The sequence below is a fragment of the Periplaneta americana genome, chromosome 15 (assembly GCF_040183065.1).
Source record: "Periplaneta americana isolate PAMFEO1 chromosome 15, P.americana_PAMFEO1_priV1, whole genome shotgun sequence".
NCBI classification, from domain to species: Eukaryota; Metazoa; Arthropoda; class Insecta; order Blattodea; family Blattidae; genus Periplaneta; species Periplaneta americana.
The window spans coordinates 47942840-47961118 of record NC_091131.1 but is presented as its reverse complement, the minus strand read 5'-3'; the positions used below and the strand labels follow the sequence as shown (position 1 = coordinate 47961118).

Genomic DNA, 18279 nt, shown 5'->3' with positions numbered 1-18279 from the left:
CATGGCTTAAAGCATACTAAAGTGTGTTGTTCCTATCGCTTTGCAGAAAAATTCGACAAGTGCATAACTTTACAATGCTACATATCTTTACGTAGCCTACAAGGGATTGTTGACAAACAACGCGAGGAACAATAACAAGGGGAATATATGGAAAACTTGGGGAATACAAAGCGAGCAAGGGGGACATGAGAAACAAGGGTAATGGAAGAACAAGGGGAATGCACTGACACCGCAGTCTAATATATACAGTCACGAAGCTCAATATGTAATAATCCATAATAATAATAATAATAATAATAATAATAATAATAATAATAATAATAATAATAATAATCCATAGATAGTTGCTAACCTCTAGGGTCGCTACTATCGCCTCATTACAGACAATGCGAAATATTACCTGCACAGTCTATTGTTCCTAGCAACCTCAACAACTCAAGCTTCGTGATTGAATATACTAGACTGTGCTGACACTATATAGTATATTTCACTGACACTATGAATTATCACTGCTCGAATCTCTTCACTGCCACTTTAAGCCATAACTTCACTGACACAACACGCTTCATTGATACATTTCAAATAAAACAAGCAATTACACTCTTATTGTTTCGTAGAATCATATTTATAAACTGTATTATCCTTAAATTGCTAATCTAAGATCCTCCTTACAAGCTATTTTAAACTAATTTACAATTCAAACCAAAGGAATAACTCGTCAGGCTAAGTAAATAACATTCTATTGTATGCAGATGACCAATTATTGTTAAACAATGCAAAATATTATGAACTTAAAATAAAACCAAGTCACTGGCATTTCAGGGAAACGATATCCAACGGGTTAAAATAGTGATAATAATAATGCTATAATAATCGAACAAATTCCGTCATTCAACTATTATCTACATAGTACTGTATAACATTAAAACAAATTTAAGAATCCGGAGGAGAAACATGGACGTTAAAACAAAGAGAATAATCAAGATCAGAGGAAGCTCAAATGAAATTTTTGCGACCATTTATAGGATTAATAAAATTACATGGTCAAAGGAATGAAACCATAACATTAAAATTAAAAGTTAAAAATATATTTTCAAAATTCGATTGCAGACAAAAATGGAAATCTAATACAGAAATTTCAGCAGAAATTTTGGACCCAGACAAACGAGTATAATGCATTAATTAGAGCTTACCCTGAACTAAGTACACTTAACACACATAGATTTAGGAAACAAATTAGATTAATTATTTAATTGTTTTGTTTTTCTTTTAAGCTAATTGAGTTAAACATTTATACTCTAATATTCATGTACGTTCATATTTTCTATTTTTATATATTGTTATATGCTGTATGTATTTTACCATACAGGCCTATTAATGTTATTGTGCTCAGTGGACTCTCTTAATTTTGTGATATATTTTGTATAACTGATCTGAACTGCGCCTGAGTATGAGCTTCTGCTATTTCGGGCTGCAATGCCTAATGTAGTTCAAGTGTAATGCATTAAATAAATAAATTTGAAAAAGAAAAAAAAAAAAAGGAAGTATGAAAAATGTTCGATTTTCAGAAGCAGTAATGCCATACAAATTATGACAGACAGAAGAGACGAAGGAAAGCTACTCAAAAGACGGGTGGACCAATGAAAATCGGAACAGACAATGGCAGTCTAACCCGGAAAGTAAGAAGGAGAAGAAGAGGAAGAAAAAAAACAATGGAATATAAACTGATAAATATCGTTGTATTACATCATGACATGAATCTATCATCTGCAAGACAACTTATTGACATGTTATGTAAACAACATCAAGCACAAACATTACATTCATGAGTGAGTTCTTCCATTCGATAGCGTTATGTGTTGAATGTAATAGTGGTAATCTATTTGAGTTAACTGACATAAACCGAGAACAGAGAATAGTGAGATGGGCGACGTTGGTGAGATGTGTCGAGATCCGATGAAGCTCGTAACTTTTGCACCATACCACTGGGAACAATACCATCGGCGTTACTACGCTCAAATGTTCTTTCCTAGTTGCTAAATGCACGTGTTCACACTACAGGATCCGGTCCTTGCACGTGTTGATTCTATTCATTGACGCATATGCGTATAGAATTCCTGATTGCGAGTCGGCCGCTCCATGCTGCATAGATTACATAAGAGTAGTGAATGGCTTGTTCAGGCATGCGGCAGATATGGCTTGCGTCATTCGACTCGTGTCAGCGGCGTTTCCGATCCGCCACTGACGATTGTCGAGCTGTAGGCGTTGGTTTACAAAATTTTCACATGTAATGTAAACAACAGAGCATGTACATGCTCTAAGATTCAATAAAATGGTTCACAAAATATGTAAATTGCCGACCGCAGTGTTAACATAAGCTAAGGCTCGCAGTTGTCTTGAGTTTCTCCTTCAAAAGTCTGTAGAGTTCCTTTAATGGAACGATGAAACGTAGAGTGAGACAAGTGGTCAACAGGCTTGGAGCTCGCATATCAGTTTTTCTCAGCCCCAAACTCTCTTGCAAGGACGCGTTTTCCCATACTTTTAATTTTTCTCTTTCTTTCATTCATTCATTCATTCATGAGTTCGAAACCTTTGAGGCATGATTGTTACCCAATGAACAAGATATCACAGGCTGTCAATCCTATATTGATTAGCAGAAGGCAGTGTCGCGCTGACCACACGTCAGGGAATTCATACCATGTACTTGTTTGAGAGATCGGAACAATAGAAGATTATAAAATAATAATTAGAAAAAAAGTCACAAATATAGAAAAACTTTCGGTAGAGTTATATAAAAAATGTGAAATGTTTTAATCTAAAATAGTTAAACATTTCCAAGAAATTACGAATATATTGTTACAAATAGGATCTGATGTTTTTAACAGAATCATTGTCAAAATAACTTGCGCACTGACCTTAAAATCGCTATAAGGCATATCAGTAATTTCCCAAAAAGACTGGAATTTCAGACGATTTAAATTTGAACCAATCAAGATCTGCCAGCAGACCACCAACATTCAAGGAAACTACCGGAAAATCTATAGAACAAAATTTATTTTAGTTACTGAAAATGTATATATCAAATTGAAATATAATATTGTATAAATTATGTTTTTAGTTTTAAAAAGTCTGAAAACGCCGGGGGGAGGGGACATCCTGAAATTGGGGGGAGGGAAATTTTCCCCCGAGCCATTTCCTAAATTCGGGATACATGATTTACCGCCAGTTGATTTTACGCCACTAGTGCGATTTTTCGGTAAATTATGTTTGTTGGTAACAGTTATTGTTAGTTGATTTTACGCCATTGCAAAATAACCTGACGCAGATTCTATCTTTCACAAGCTTGATGGTGCAAGTTACAAAGTATTGGTTTACCAGAAACATATAAGGACTAAGTATCAGAAGAATGTAAGTGGCTTACTTAGAATTTTACTCTTCGATACCTCGCTCCTAAATGAGTGAGGGACTGTTTTGTATTTGACCTATACTAAGAGAAATCAGACAATTCAGAGATAATAATTTTGTGATTACCTTATCCATAATTCTGTATCTGAGGAAGCGCGTTCCCCCATCCCCCTATAATTTAGGCAGAATAGTCTGTAACTGCCACAAACACAATCAGTTCCTGTAAATCATTTCATAGAAAGTTCTATGCACCTTTTATTATCAACATCCTGACATATTAAAATTAGACAATGTAATAAATTCCCTCCAAGCAGAAACTTCCATTAAAATCATACTTATATGATCCGTCCAAGAAAAGAAAGAAGTAGTTTAGGTTAGATTTTTTCTAAAAAATAAATACCAATCTCGAATAGAAACTTGCAGCGACTATATAAAAAGGATTTCACATGTGTACATGTCATGACGGTTAGGATTAGTCTAGAAACAGCAAACCTAAAAATAGGCTGTTTTAACAATTTTACTTTGCATACTTCCACTCGGTAATGAGTTTTGGAATAATATTCTGGGGAAATTCCACAGATAGTAACAATATATTCCTACTACAAAAAGAGTAATAATAATAATAATAATAATAATAATAATAATAATAATATGGCTTGTCAGTATATTTTTTCATTAATAACCTTCCTCGTATGTAATCGTGAAAACTTTGTAACTAATTCAACAGTTCATAGCATAAATACGCGTCAAAAATGACTTTCATACTCCATCGACAAGTCTATTGTGCTATCAAAAAGGAGTGCGTTATATGGCAGTAAAAATTTTTAATAGCCTCCCTATCGATATAAAAAATGAAATTCAAAACATAAGATTATTTAGGTTCAAATTAAAGAAGTGCCTAATTTCTCATGCCTTCTATTCTGTAGGTGAATTCATGACATTCAATAACGCTTCATGAAATTGATACTAAAACTTTGTGTTGTACCTCGTCTGTATATACTTCATTTAGACTGTGACTATAAATTAAGACTTTATAATAGTATTAAATTTTTTTACTTGTTCCATATTCTAGCTGTGAAGCAATGTATGAATACCATGGGATGTTAATAAATACAATACAATACTTATAAAACTTTAATAACAATTCGAACACATTTTTAATCACGTCAGGTGTAGGCTACACCTGCCAATCTGACCACTACGGCAACATATTCAGATTTCAGTAGTCTATTCAGTATCGTATACTGATCGTAAAATAGGGCGGAAAATATGCTTGCAACAAGTTATATCTACCAACCTATGAAAGTAATATAATCGATCACTTTCACGGGTACTTGATATTGCGCCAATAAATTGTTCTGGCGGAAAATAGGTTCTCCGCTGAATTCATCACTGCTCAAAGACTTTGGGATTGTTTGAAATATGTGAAATAAATGGTTAAATATCGTTAACATCTTGTCCTTTTTAGAAAACTGTGTACATCTACTTGTCATTTTTTATTATACAGTTTTCCATTTAATCGACTACATAACATTCTTTTAATGAAAACCTGACTGACTGAGCTCTGATTACGCCAGACGGAGATCCAATTCCTTTCTGTCTGTTAGGTGGCACCTCTCCATTTAACATCCACAGCTGGGCCCTTACGGAGAAGAAGCTTCGGTGCAGTTGGTTGTGGATGGGTTATTTGTCAAGTGTGGCTACCACGTTTCCTTTTATAACAAAATAGAGACATTACGAAGGGAAGGCCAGGAAATACAGCACGAGAGCGGTGAGACTGTAACAAGACACGGGGGAGGAGAATGTTGTAATGGAGAGGAAAGGCGGCGGGCGCTCTTTATGCGTCGTGAAGCCATTGATACTGCAATATCAAGATCTGACTTCCCTACACCAAGGTTTTGTACCATTTCGAAGCGTCTCTTACAGACAGTTTTCTTTGTGGAGCTTCTTCTTATTAATAAGACCTTAGCCTAAGATCGTATGTTTCTTCCTCGATCTGACCTTAGAGATAAAAAGAGCGATTCGCGTGGCGTGAGTTTAGCATAACGTCGGGGCTCAAGTGCAGGGCATAGAAAGTACTTCTATTTCAAGAGGCCAGAACGTTTATGACAGATTTATTATGCCGGTAAGCATATGTCCGTTAACTCGTAACTCCTACCCAAAATTAAATGCACCAAACAGACATAGAAATAATCTAATTTCTACAGCTAGTGTGGCCATACATCCCAATTAATTGGGATTGTCCCATTTTGAGGGCATAAAAATGTGTCCCAATTTTTTTAAATTGCCTTTTGTACCTATTGTTTTATGACAACGTGTAAAAGCCATTTTAATTTTACTGTAACACTGCAATTATGAATTTAACTTGCACATTAGTGTGTTGCACATTGTGCCACGGACACACATCTGTGACACAGTGCATGAGGGTTGCCACTAAAGGGAAACTAAGAGGTGGAGAATTCAATCCGGCATCGGAATTGGAATCCGGTGAGCCTTAGTGGATAGAGCGTCAGCACGTAGAGCTGAAAACCCGGGTTCGAATCCCGGTGCCGGACAGAATTTTTCCTCTGCTCCACCAATCCTTCGTCACTGAACAATACATTTTTTTTATGATGCTGGAATTGGATATTTCACTTCTTGATATAATAGACTATCTAACTTTTTCACATTTTCATGGATGTTATTATAAAAATCACAAAAATTGGCCAGTACTTGATAACTCCGTTAAATGACTGAAAGTTAAAGATGTTGTATATTTCAATTTATTATTTAATTAAATAATTCGTATCATCTCATTTCTGCAAAATAAAATTGAAACTGACAAAGAACGCTGCTGGGATGAGACAACGGCTCATTATGAATTTTTTTTTTTTATCGAGTCCCTAAGCGCAATATACTTTTCTGTACGATCGTGTTTTTCTGTCGTATTTACAGCTATTGTTGTTAGGCCTTGAAAGTTAGAATTTCTACACAGAAACTTCTTAACTGGGAAACCATTCTTCATAACATAAAACTATACTGAAATAGACCCATTACAGGACACTTATTGTTACTTAGTTACCATTACAGTACAGTTTTGCGAAGGCTTTGGAATAATATTGGTCTAAATTTTCAATGCAAAATATATTGTATTTGAAATTTTAAAAATATGATCATGCAAAAAAATATTGTACAATACACGTTTGTGAAGTGCATTACAATATCTCGGAAATTGAAAACTAACAGAATTGTGCCGTCGGCTTTGTACAAACAATTACCGGTATCTGGGAGAACCTATGCATTATATACTAAGCCTGACTAGAGGAAACAACTAAAGGCCGCCGGCGCGGCTCAGTCGGTTAAGGCGCTTGCCTGTCGGTCTGAAGTTGCGCTTGGGCGCGGGTTCGATCCCCGCTTGGGCTGATTATCTGGTTGGGTTTTTTCCGAGGTTTTCCCCAACCGTAAGGTGAATGCCAGGTAATCTATGGCGAATCCTCGGCTCATCTCGCTATCACCAATCTCATCGACGCTAAATAACCTAGTAGTTGATACAGCGTCGTTAAGTAACCAACAAAAAAAAAACAACTAAAGGCTGGTCCACAATAAACCGGGAACGAGAACGGGAAACGAAGAACGTGAACGTGAAGATTTTTTATTCACAATAAACCGAAAACGGAAACGATTATGCATTTCGATATGTATGTCAATACCGATATAAGTCGATATTACGCATTCTGATGTTATTTGTGTATACTTTACCAATGGCATTATTTAGTACAAGCCAGCCAACATAAACACACGTTAACGAACTTCTAAATTTTAGATACGAAATATTTAAGAATTAAATTCAAGTGGTAGTCTGGTCACATATACACGTAACATAATATGGAAAGTGATTCTACTGAATTTCTGCATTAGTTACAAGCAATGAATGAAGAAGAAATTATGTCATGACTTCCTTGCTACAAAATATCTCACGACCAAATAACTTTTTGATGACAACAGAATGAATCTAGTAAGCTATGATCGGAACTGAGAACGGCAAAGTTAAAACTTGGCCAACTCTCACGTTCACTTTCCCGGGCTCCTGCAAGCTTCTCGTTAATTGTGAATACTCACTTTTAAATAAATTTATTTTAACAATTTTCTCATTCTCGTTCTCGTTCTCGTTGTAGTTTTCGTTTCCGGTTTATTGTGGACCAGGGAAAACCAAATTCCCTGCCCGTCAAAAGGAACCTTGTGACTCGGTAAGAATGCCGATAGCTTAGGTTTGACTCGCTTTGTACTTTCAAAAAACCCGGAGGTGTAATATCGACACACGTTTGAAGAACTTTTTTTCCGGAAACTATCAAAGTTCTCGTATAAATAGTAGGCTTCTCGCTTGAAAACGCCGTGAATATAACAGTTTGTAGTTTCTTGTGCGCCCAGATAATTAAATATGTTTGAAAATACTTACAGTTATAACGACGGGCTTGAATTTCCTCGTCGAGATTGAAGGACTGTACATGTCGAAAGCACCTGCCACTGCACGCTGTTAGACAGTTGGATGGATGTGGAGTAATTGAGGCGGCATTGTTGATATTCGAGGAGCTCGCTGGCACTTCCTCGTGGCCGAGCCCCGGCGACTGCATATGAATGAGAGAGGAAGCCTCCATCCGCCGTCCGGCCGGCAAGTGCATGTGGGAGGGACAATAACTTGCACTCGGGCTGCAAAAACTGCCCAAACAATTGAGTGGGCTCAAGGGTCAACCCCATTCTCTGCACCGCGACGATCACCGAGTTTAAATTCATGGCAATGCTATTAGCAAAACATCGCACTTCGAGTACTCGCCTTGTATTGCAGGTGAGATGCAGGGCTTTAAGTGCGCTCGTTCAAAGTTAATCAGTATGCATGTAATAGCATTGTTCTTTATAAATTCCTTCCCATCATTTATAAATGTTTTACGCATTAATATATGACGGGTTCGGGAGTAAAACATGGTAAGTGACGTTCTAGTGTTTTGAAGTTATAGGTAGGTAAACATTTATACATGCAACATTTATACAGGGTGTTTAAAAATACGGGGCATAATTTCAGGTATGTATTTCCCACATGTAGACGATCAAAATAGTTCATTACAACATGAGTCCGGAAATGCTTCATTTCCGAGTTATGGCCTTCACAACATTGAAATTCACCGGAACGTTTTTCTTTCCGCAGGTCGTTGTCATTACAGAAGATGTTCAAAATGTCCACCTCCTGCTTGAATACAGACCTCACAACGATGTCTCATTGACCTGCGAACACGGTCCCAAATTCCAGGAGTATTGCGTATGTCCTCAGAACATGCCACAATTCGATTTCGAAGGGATTCCAAATCAGGCACCGGAGACGAATAAACCAATGATTTTAAATGGCCCCACAAGTAGAAATCGAGAAGGTTCAGATCAGGTGAGCGTGAAGGCCAAGCAATTGGGCCACCTCTACCTATCCATCGATCAGGAAACCTTCGATCCAAGTACCGGCGAGCCGTACGACTGAAGTGTGCAGGAGCGCCATCATGCAAGAAGTGAATGTGTTGACGATTGATCAGTGGAGTGTCTTCTGAAACGAGGTATGGTGTTTTCCAGGAAGTTTGTGTACGCCTGCCCCGTAAGTCTGTTTACAAGTACATGGGGTCCAACTAATCGATCACCAATGATACCGGGAGAATATTGAGGGAGAACCGCACCTGGTGATGAGATGGAACAGTTGCGCGTGGGTTTTCATACGCCCATACATGCTGATTGTGGAAATTTGTTATGCCATCTCGTGTGAACTGTGCTTCATCTGTAAATAATACTAAGGCAGGAAAGTTCGGATTTACACCACACTGCTGCAAGAACCACTGACAGAACCTAACTCGTGCAGGGTAATCTGCTGGTGAGAGGGCCTGTACACGTTGCAAATGATAAGGATACAGTATTGATACTCTTTCAACAGTCTCCAGACAGTCGTATGAGGAACATTGACTTGCAACGCTACCCTTCGTGTGTTGATAGAATGAGTCATGTTCACAGCCTCCAGAATCTCCTCCTGTACTTCTGGAGTTGTAGATCTTGGTCGTCCCCTTCCCAAACCAGGAGAGTTAAATTTTCCATACTCGCACAGACGGTAATGGAGACGTATAAATGTCTTCCAATCTGGACATTGTCGCTGTGGGTACCTCTCCTGATACAAACGACGAGCCAGCGCAGCATTGCCGTCCGCCTTACCGTACATGAAGTGTATCTCTGCCAGCTCTTGATTTGAATACATGTCGCACAGTCTAACGCCTACACAACACTGAATGTAACCTTCGCCTCGGAATGAACTGTCAGAGTGCCCTCTTAATGTCTCCTTTGACGGCAACGACCTGCGGAAAGAAAAACGTTCCGGCGAATTTCAATGTTGTGAAGGCCATAACTCGGAAATAAAGCATTTCCGGACACATGTTGTAATGAACTATTTTGATTGTCTACATGTGGGAAATACATACCTGAAATTATGCCCCGTATTTTTAAACACTCTGTATAGTTACAAGGAAAGTAAAATCTGTATACTTTTGCCATTTGTTGAGATGTTGGAAAACTAACTACTGCATTAGACGCAGAATCTAAGGTACCATATTATACACTACATATCTCATTTTTTACCAAAATGTTAGTTACCACGTCCTACACTCGAGCCCCTCATATATGTAAATATTTACATACTGCACAATAAATACAGTCGACATATTTGAATAGACAGCGCCACCGATTTTTACGCCTGTTCTTCACCTTGAAATCCAACATTCCTGCTAGTCCTGTCATTGCATTTCAAACGTTACTTCCTATAGTATTACCGCGTCTGTGGCTCAAATGCTAGCGCGCTGGTCTTCCATCCACGTGGCCCGGGTTCCAACATCAAACTCCCACTCTCCTTAAATTCTATTCCACGTCCAACAGCCATCTCATCTCCAGTCTTCCCTTCTTTCTAACTTTTACATCATTATGTAAGACAGGGGTTCGCAATCTTTTGAAGATTGTGAGCACTGTTCACATGTGATACTAAGTAAGCGAGCAACATGAAATCGAATAGGTTTATTTTTAGTTGGTTATTTTACGACGCTTTGACAACTGCTCTGGTTATCTAACGTCTGAGTGAGATGAAGGTGATAATGCTAGCGAGATGAGTCCAGGGTCCAGCGCCGAAAGTTACCCAGCATTTGCTCTTAATGCGTTGAGGGAAAAACTCGGAAAAAACCTCAACCAGGTAACTTATTGCAACCAGGATTTCAACCTGGGCCTGCTCGTTTCACAGTCAGGCAGACTAACCGTTACTCCACAGTGATGGACTCGAACAGGTTTAGTAGGACTATAGGAATCTATACTAATAATAAATCTGTAACCAAATTTTTCTGGTAATTTTCGATTTTCCAAAAATAATTGGTGTTAACATGTATAATTAACCATCCTGAAACCGAAAATCGCTTTTTCGAAATGTTTGTTTGTATGTCTGTCTGTCTGTCTGTCTGTCTGTCTGTCTGTTTGTTACCTTTTCACGCAATAGGCTTAATGGCCGAACGGATTTCGATGAAAATTGGAATATAAATTAAGTTCGTTGTAGTTATATTTTAGGCTATATGATATTCAAAATACGTTATTTAAAAGGGCGGGGGCCTAAATTAAATAAATCGAAATATCTGGCTTATTATTGATTTTTGTGAAATATGTTACATAACAAAAGTTTCTTTAAAAATGATTTCCGATAAGTTTTATTCTATGCAAAATGTTGATAGGACTGATATTTAAGGATATACAAGACTTTTTAAATAAGAATATAATACATTTTCACCGCCCTCAGATTATAGCGTTGTTGTTCCTGCAGTAACTCCTTCCTATGTGCAAAATATAAAATTTTTGAGTAGGAAGAAAAAACAAATTTATTCATTCCATAGCAATGGTACATAGGAGATCGTGAATTCTTACATTTTCGAAAGAAAGAAATATAATTACATATCACTATATATGCTGTATCACTATTTAAGTTATTTTAAGGGTTCAGAATCATAGTGGGCCAAGCGCCATTTACTGAAGACGTAGAAAACTAGGGTTAAAATTAAGTTATTACCATAATTCAATGGAAACATATAGCAAGGAATATAAAGTTTACACATTAAAACTAAATGATATGTCAATCTTCATTAAACTATAGTTGCATGTAATAACAAATAAGAAACATGTTAAAGGAATTGTCATTGCACCAAATGAGTGCTCTCTGGACCAAATGATCGCATTTTAATTATTTCAATAGAATTTAAATTAACATATTAAACGATTTATCCTTCTTTCAAACACGAATGTTCCCTGGATCAAACGTCCTATTTTAATTATGTAATTACTTTATATTTATTTCTAACAGGTGCAGCGGAGCGCACGGGTACGTCTAATCTATACTAATAATAAATCTGTAGCCGAAATTTTTCTGGTAATTTTCGATTTTCCAAAAATAATTGGTCCTAACATATATAATTAACCACCCTGAAACCGAAAAACGCATTTTTGAAATTTTTGTTTGTATGTCTGTCTGTATGTTTGTTACCTTTTCACGCGATAATGGCTGAACCGATTTATATGAAAATTGGAATATAAATTAAGTTCGTTGTAACTTAGATTTTAGGCTATATGGCATTCAAAATACTTCATTTAACGGGGCCTGAATTAAATCAAAATATCTCGCTTATTATTGTTTTTTTGTGAAAAATGTTACATAACAAAAGTTTCTTCAAAAATGATTTCCGATAAGTTTTATTCTATGCAAAATTTGGTAGGTCTGATAGACTTTTAAAATAATAATACAATACGTTTTCACCGCCGCCTCAGATTGTAGCGTTGTTGTTCCTGCAGTAATTCCCATGTGCAAAATATAAAATTGTTGAGTAGGAAGAAAAAACACATTTATTCATTCCATGGCAATGGTACATAGGAGATCGTGAATTCTTACATTTTCGAAAGAAAGAAATATAATTACATATCACTGTTTATGCTGTATCACTATTTAAGTTATTTGAAGGTTTCAGAACCATAGTGGGCCAAGCGCCATTTACTGAAGACGTAGAAAATAAGGGTTAAAATTAAGTTATTATCATAATTCAATGGAACCATATAGCAAGTAATATAAAGTATACACAATAAAACTAAATGATATGTCAATCTTCATTAAACTATAGTTGCGTGTAATAACAAATAAGAAACATATTAAAGGAATTGTCATTGCACCAAATGAGTGGTCTCTGGACCAAAATGATCGCAATTTAATTATTTAAATACAATTTCAATTAAGTAACATATTAAACGATTTATCCTTCTAACAAACACGAATGTTCCCTGGATCAAACGTCCTATTTTAATTACGTAATTACTTTATATTTATTTCTAACAGGTGCAGCGGAGCGCACGGGTACGGCTAGTACATAAATAAAATGTTAACCCTTAAATTGGCAAAACTTCATTTCTCACACTAGTTTATTAAACCGTGTCGGACTGTAAAGAAAACAACTATCGCAATGTCCATAGTTTATATGTTGTACAATATTATAGTATTGTGAAATTTTAATTTTCCTACCAATATTTTCTCTATTCTATTAAAATTATAGCATAAAGCCTATTAACCTGTTGTATCCTATGGGATACCTTGCGAATTTAAGGATTAAAACACTCACCACGGTAATGATATTCTTGAATTTTAATGTCACTCAGAATTTTAGTTAATCATGATTGTGATTTAGTCTTGAGGTATTTCTTAAGTGAGAAAGTGAAACTTAAACAATATAAAATTTCTGAAGCAACGATTGATGCCATAGGATCTCACGTGTTAAAATCATCCTTAGCTATAATTAGTAATCATTTGTACCCAACAAAATTTTTATTGTAAATGATTTCCTACGTTTTCTTATCTTAATGTTTTTTCTTTTTCTTTCCAAGTGTCACAAAATTGTTTTGTTTACTTATTATTCTTTATGAATTGATTAGTAGGCTGATCTGTCGAACCCTTATTTAGGGCGGCTTTTGTTCCTACAAATTATCTTGCGTAAGTTGGTTGTCTCTAACATAGACAGACATTTGAAAGACTGACTCTGCATTGTTTGGACTTTTTTTGTATCTTCTGCGCCCAAAGGCTACGAATTTCTCCTTTTCAAAGAAATTATTTCAGCGCTAAGGAGGACTAGAGATCTATCAACTGGAGTTCCTCACGAGCAACCACATTACTCTCTTAAATAATCTTGATGTTTCAGATTAAGTCCACACTAAATTGAAAGGGGTTATACACCATTAAATACTGGAAGGCCTTTTAGGTCGCTAAAATAATATAATGGATGGATAGGAACACTATTTGTTCCGGCGTACAACAAAGTATGAATTGAAAAAAAAAAAAAAAGATATCAGGAGCGTTCGTGCTAGCGAGCACATTTTTACTCGCATGACGACAGCACTAAATGGCATTAAAAGAGCACCATAGTGCTCGCGAGTACCAGGTTGAGAACGTCTGGTGTAAGAGGTATTTTGGTGTTCTCTCTTTTTATTTATTTATTTATTTATTTATTTATTTATTTATTTTATATAAAGATGTATTCTAGGAAATAAAATTAATTTCTATTAACGTTATATCAGATTCACTTCTTGTAATGAATTAACAACTCTTAAATACCCATTCCCGTATGAACAATTTTTATTGTCCATAATATTCCTTGAATTTCATTACAACATAAATTTATAGAACTCCTCGTGAGCTTTAACAAATTTAACAGTCAAGTTAAGTTAGAAATAGCGTTGAACTTCGTTATATAACAACATCAATTTATAGAATACCTCGCCCATTGTGTCAAGTATTATCTGTAGTAGCGCTGCCAATTAATTTCTCATAAAGACATTTTGTTTTCTACCTCCGAGATGGTCAGATCATTTTAATAGAATAGGAATTCGGGAAATGGGATCTGGCTCTATCAGGGTCTAAGGCAGGATGGCCCACCTGTCAGAGTCGGATTCACGAATGGCATCCAGGTCACTGTCGGACTTGAATAATCATCGCATAGACCTATAGGAAGCACGAAGGGCTAAACCGTGCCTAAGTGTACGGACCCGTTCTCGTTCCTGCCCTCGGAAAGCCAAGCCTAGTCAATACAACAGGAAATAATGAACAATGTACACCTTAAATATTACATGATGAAAATGAAAATTAGAAACTGAAGATGAGAAAGAGGAAGATACCATAATGATTATGATGATGACAATTTTTAATTTTTGTTATTCCTTGCACTGGTCATAATACCTTACTTACTATCATCCTTCCAAACTCTAAACTGGCTACTGCTTAACGAACGTAGAAATTTTCATTCCCTTGTTCTCCTTTTCCAAGTCCTTCAAACTTCTACACCTACATACCTTGCGTCCCGTTTCAGTTACATGTCATCATATCGCAATCTCTTTACATGCACGCAAAATAGCCGCATATTGGCCATACCAACACATAAGACATCATATTCATCATCATACACAATCTCGCTATCGCGCTTGTGGAATATCCTACCCAGTGACATCAGAGACTGTCGGAATTTAGCAGTTTTCAAAAACAAACTTATTAAGCATTTTTTACTTCGTAGAGTAGATTTAATTTTTACTTAATTAATAAAAAAAAACATTTTCTTTCTTCTTAACTTCTACAATAAACTGTCTAGCCTGTATTAATCAGTTAATCTTTTAGTACTTTGTTTTTTATTGTATTTGTAAATTCAATATTAATTGTAATTATAATTGTAAATGTATTCTTAATATTTTAGTTGTAATCCCCTGGTAGAGGGGAAGAGAAGGCCTGATGGCCTTATCTCTACCAGGTTAAATAAATAAATAATAATTGTATGCTGCTTGGCTAGGATGCACACCCCTGGCTTCCTAGTGGAAACACGTAGATGTATTGGCTGAAGACTGGCGTTGAATTCAATTTGTTCGGTTGTGTATAATTCAGAGGGATGCCATGACAGAACAAGCCGCATGTCTGTCTGTCTATCCGCAGCCGCCACTGACGTGATGGTCACTTCTGATAACCCTAATTTGACCAGAATGTTGACCCTGCTGCCCACACGCGTGATTTACAGATACCAGACCGTGCGCCACGCTGTCCAGCATGCGTTCGAGACCGGACGATGCAAGTAAAAGAGACGTATTCTTTTGCTGCTGAACTTGGTTGTAACGACTTCGTTAGTGCCACACCACAGTAAGAAGTACGGTTTTTACGTATCTGTGTTAAATGTGATTTCTTATTTTATAATTACAAAATTTTAATAAGTAGAGCCCGAATTTTTACGCATGTAAAATGCATATTGCATGAAAACTAATTTAACATATGGAAATATGGTTTTCTTCGATTATCATTACAATAGTAATCACTAATCACATGTCATCTTTCCTCTGAGACATCACAGGCAATACAGGATGCAATACAAACTTGTTTCACTTCAACATGAACTAATATAGTTAACTTTTATTTTGAATTTTCTCGTCTTTTATTGTCTACTGGTCATTTTTAAAAAATGTTCTACATTTGCTTGCATTTTTTACCCTTTTCTGCTTATGAAGGGCATTTTTACAGTTTATCGTGGCCTATATTCGAGAACCTACTTCAGATTGCATACACAATTCGATTGCATTATGCAGGAATTTTCCTTCTAGTTCATCAGCCTACTCCTGATCATGTGTGTTACGTGCTTCCCCCCATTCAACGCAGCAGAACAAAATAATACTGCAGCCGCAGTGCCCGCAGTCAGCATATTGTATCTCACAAGTGATGACATAAATATTCCGAAAGTAAAAACAAACCGGACAAATTTTTTTTTTGCGACAGTTAGTGACTGAGTTTGGTGACAATGTATTTTCCGCTGATGGAAGTATACCATTTCGTTTGTATTTTATTATTAAAATCATAGTCATCTTTTTTTTTTTAATTTTAATGTAATATTTTCAGAAGTTTAAGGTAATTTTATTGGTCATTTTTCTGTGAAATTTTAGGTCATCAACTTCCGAACCCTAGTAATCACTTAATACATATTTGTTAGTCTACGATATAATTGCATATTTTAAGATTTATTTACATTGCATGAATATTTTCTTATTTCAATATATTCTGGACATATTCCGATGTAGCTTATATTTTCTTTTGTAGTACAACAAATGACATATTCAGCAACTTAATAAATAAAGAATGATTCACGCTCCGTGGAAATGCGGCATAATGCTTAGCTCATTTGTTTTAGTATCACGTGGGTCAGTCTGTCTGAAACTGTAACAAAAATAGAAGTCCAGTGTTCTCCACTACAAAAGTTCGTGTTTTAATTCAAAATTTTATTGATACTTAGACCCCTAAAACACATGGAATTGCAAAAAACGTTTCTGAAAAACTTCAATCAGTGCTTGCAGAAAATTCTGGATACCATTCCGTTTGTAAGACAGCAAAATTTCTACGTAGTAAAGCAGCAGAATTAGAAGAGAAATTGATACAAGAAGAAATATGGAGTTCATCCCATACACTTTTTACTTCTTTTTAAGGTTATTCTCAATATACGAAAACCTATTTCCTTATAGGCGTAGCAGCTTCACCATGAAAAACATGACGATGACATTCATCGCTTCCTGCAATTCTCAGCTTTAATGTGGTTATAATATAGAAATTTTATGCTTAAGTAATACAGTGAAACTCAAGTTAGTTGTTTAACTGTGTTTTATAGCAATGTAGAAGGTTTTTCAAAACTTTCAACGAATTTTACATGCATTGAAGTTAAAAAAACTGCCATCTTTTTACTCCGTTTAAGAGAAAAAGATTTACGAGCTGTTATTTTTCGAAATTTATATTGCATATTACAGAGCATATTGTAAGATTTTATAGAGCATATTTACATGCATATTTCAAGCTTTATAAATGCATAGCTAATAAATCCGGGCTCTATTAATAAGCAATTCGTTTGTAGCGACATTTGTCAATAGTGTAAATTCTTCAAGAATTCATATTCCATGTACATTAATGTCAGTGAGAGGAATTTGCAGATATGCGGCAATGTCATTTGTGAGAAGATACGGACAGTTCCTTAAATGCTAAGACACAGCGGATTATCATCCAGTTCCTCAGTGCGGAAGAAAATTTCTAACACAATATAGGAAAACTGTTTGTTTCGTTCGGTAGTGTGAGTGGTGCAAAACATTTTAAGATGTGTGGGCGCAATGTAGTTTCTGATATACTACATACTGAACGTTACGTGATTTTTGTCAAAGAAGAAAATATTCAACTCGTTGAAGAAGAATTTATTCGGGAAATCTTGCCGACTAATGGATGCCTATGAATTGCCCAAGAAAGTAGGCCTAATACCAACGTTGGTATAAAGGAAATTATTCACTAACACTTAAAATTTTTCAAAAGTGTGTGCAAGGCGGACGCCCAGAAATTAAAAACCAAAGAAAGTCAAAGTAGACTACTCAAAATCTTCAGTGCTACAGGTGTTTTTAGCAAGGAACTGAAACATTCAGATCCATCACCACCAAAATAAGGTTAAAGTGAAATCATATGAAGAACGTATAGGCCTACCTTTTGAGATGTGGAGTCCACACCTGTGGAGTAACGGTCAGCGCGTCTGGCCGCGAAACCAGGTGGCCCGGGTTCGAATCCCGGTCGGGGTAAGTTACCTGGCTGAGGTTTTTTCCGGGGTTTATGAGCAAATTCCGGGTAACTTTCGGTGCTGGATCCCGGACTCATTTCACCGGCATTATCACCTTCATATCATTCAGACGCTAAATAACCTAGATGTTGATACAGCGTCGTAAAATAACCCAATAAAATAAAAAAATGAGATGTGGAATCAGTAGATCAAA

At 36.1% G+C, this 18279-nt stretch overlaps 1 protein-coding gene across 9 annotated transcripts in view; it reads right to left on the bottom strand.

Moving 5' to 3' along the window:
* Positions 1 to 18279, bottom strand: part of Septin4 (septin 4) — a 166789-nt gene that overhangs the window by 81782 nt on the left and 66728 nt on the right. For 4 of the 9 annotated variants that reach the window (XM_069847057.1, XM_069847058.1, XM_069847059.1 and 1 more), the window contains exon 1: positions 7841 to 8054. The exons of 4 other annotated variants lie outside the window; for them this stretch is intronic. In XM_069847057.1, coding sequence (XP_069703158.1) covers positions 7841 to 8039 — 199 coding nt within the window. In that variant the 5' untranslated portion in view covers positions 8040 to 8054. Of the gene's footprint in view, positions 1 to 7840; positions 8055 to 18279 lie in introns of those variants that run through there. One more of the 9 variants, XM_069847060.1, reaches the window with a different exon arrangement.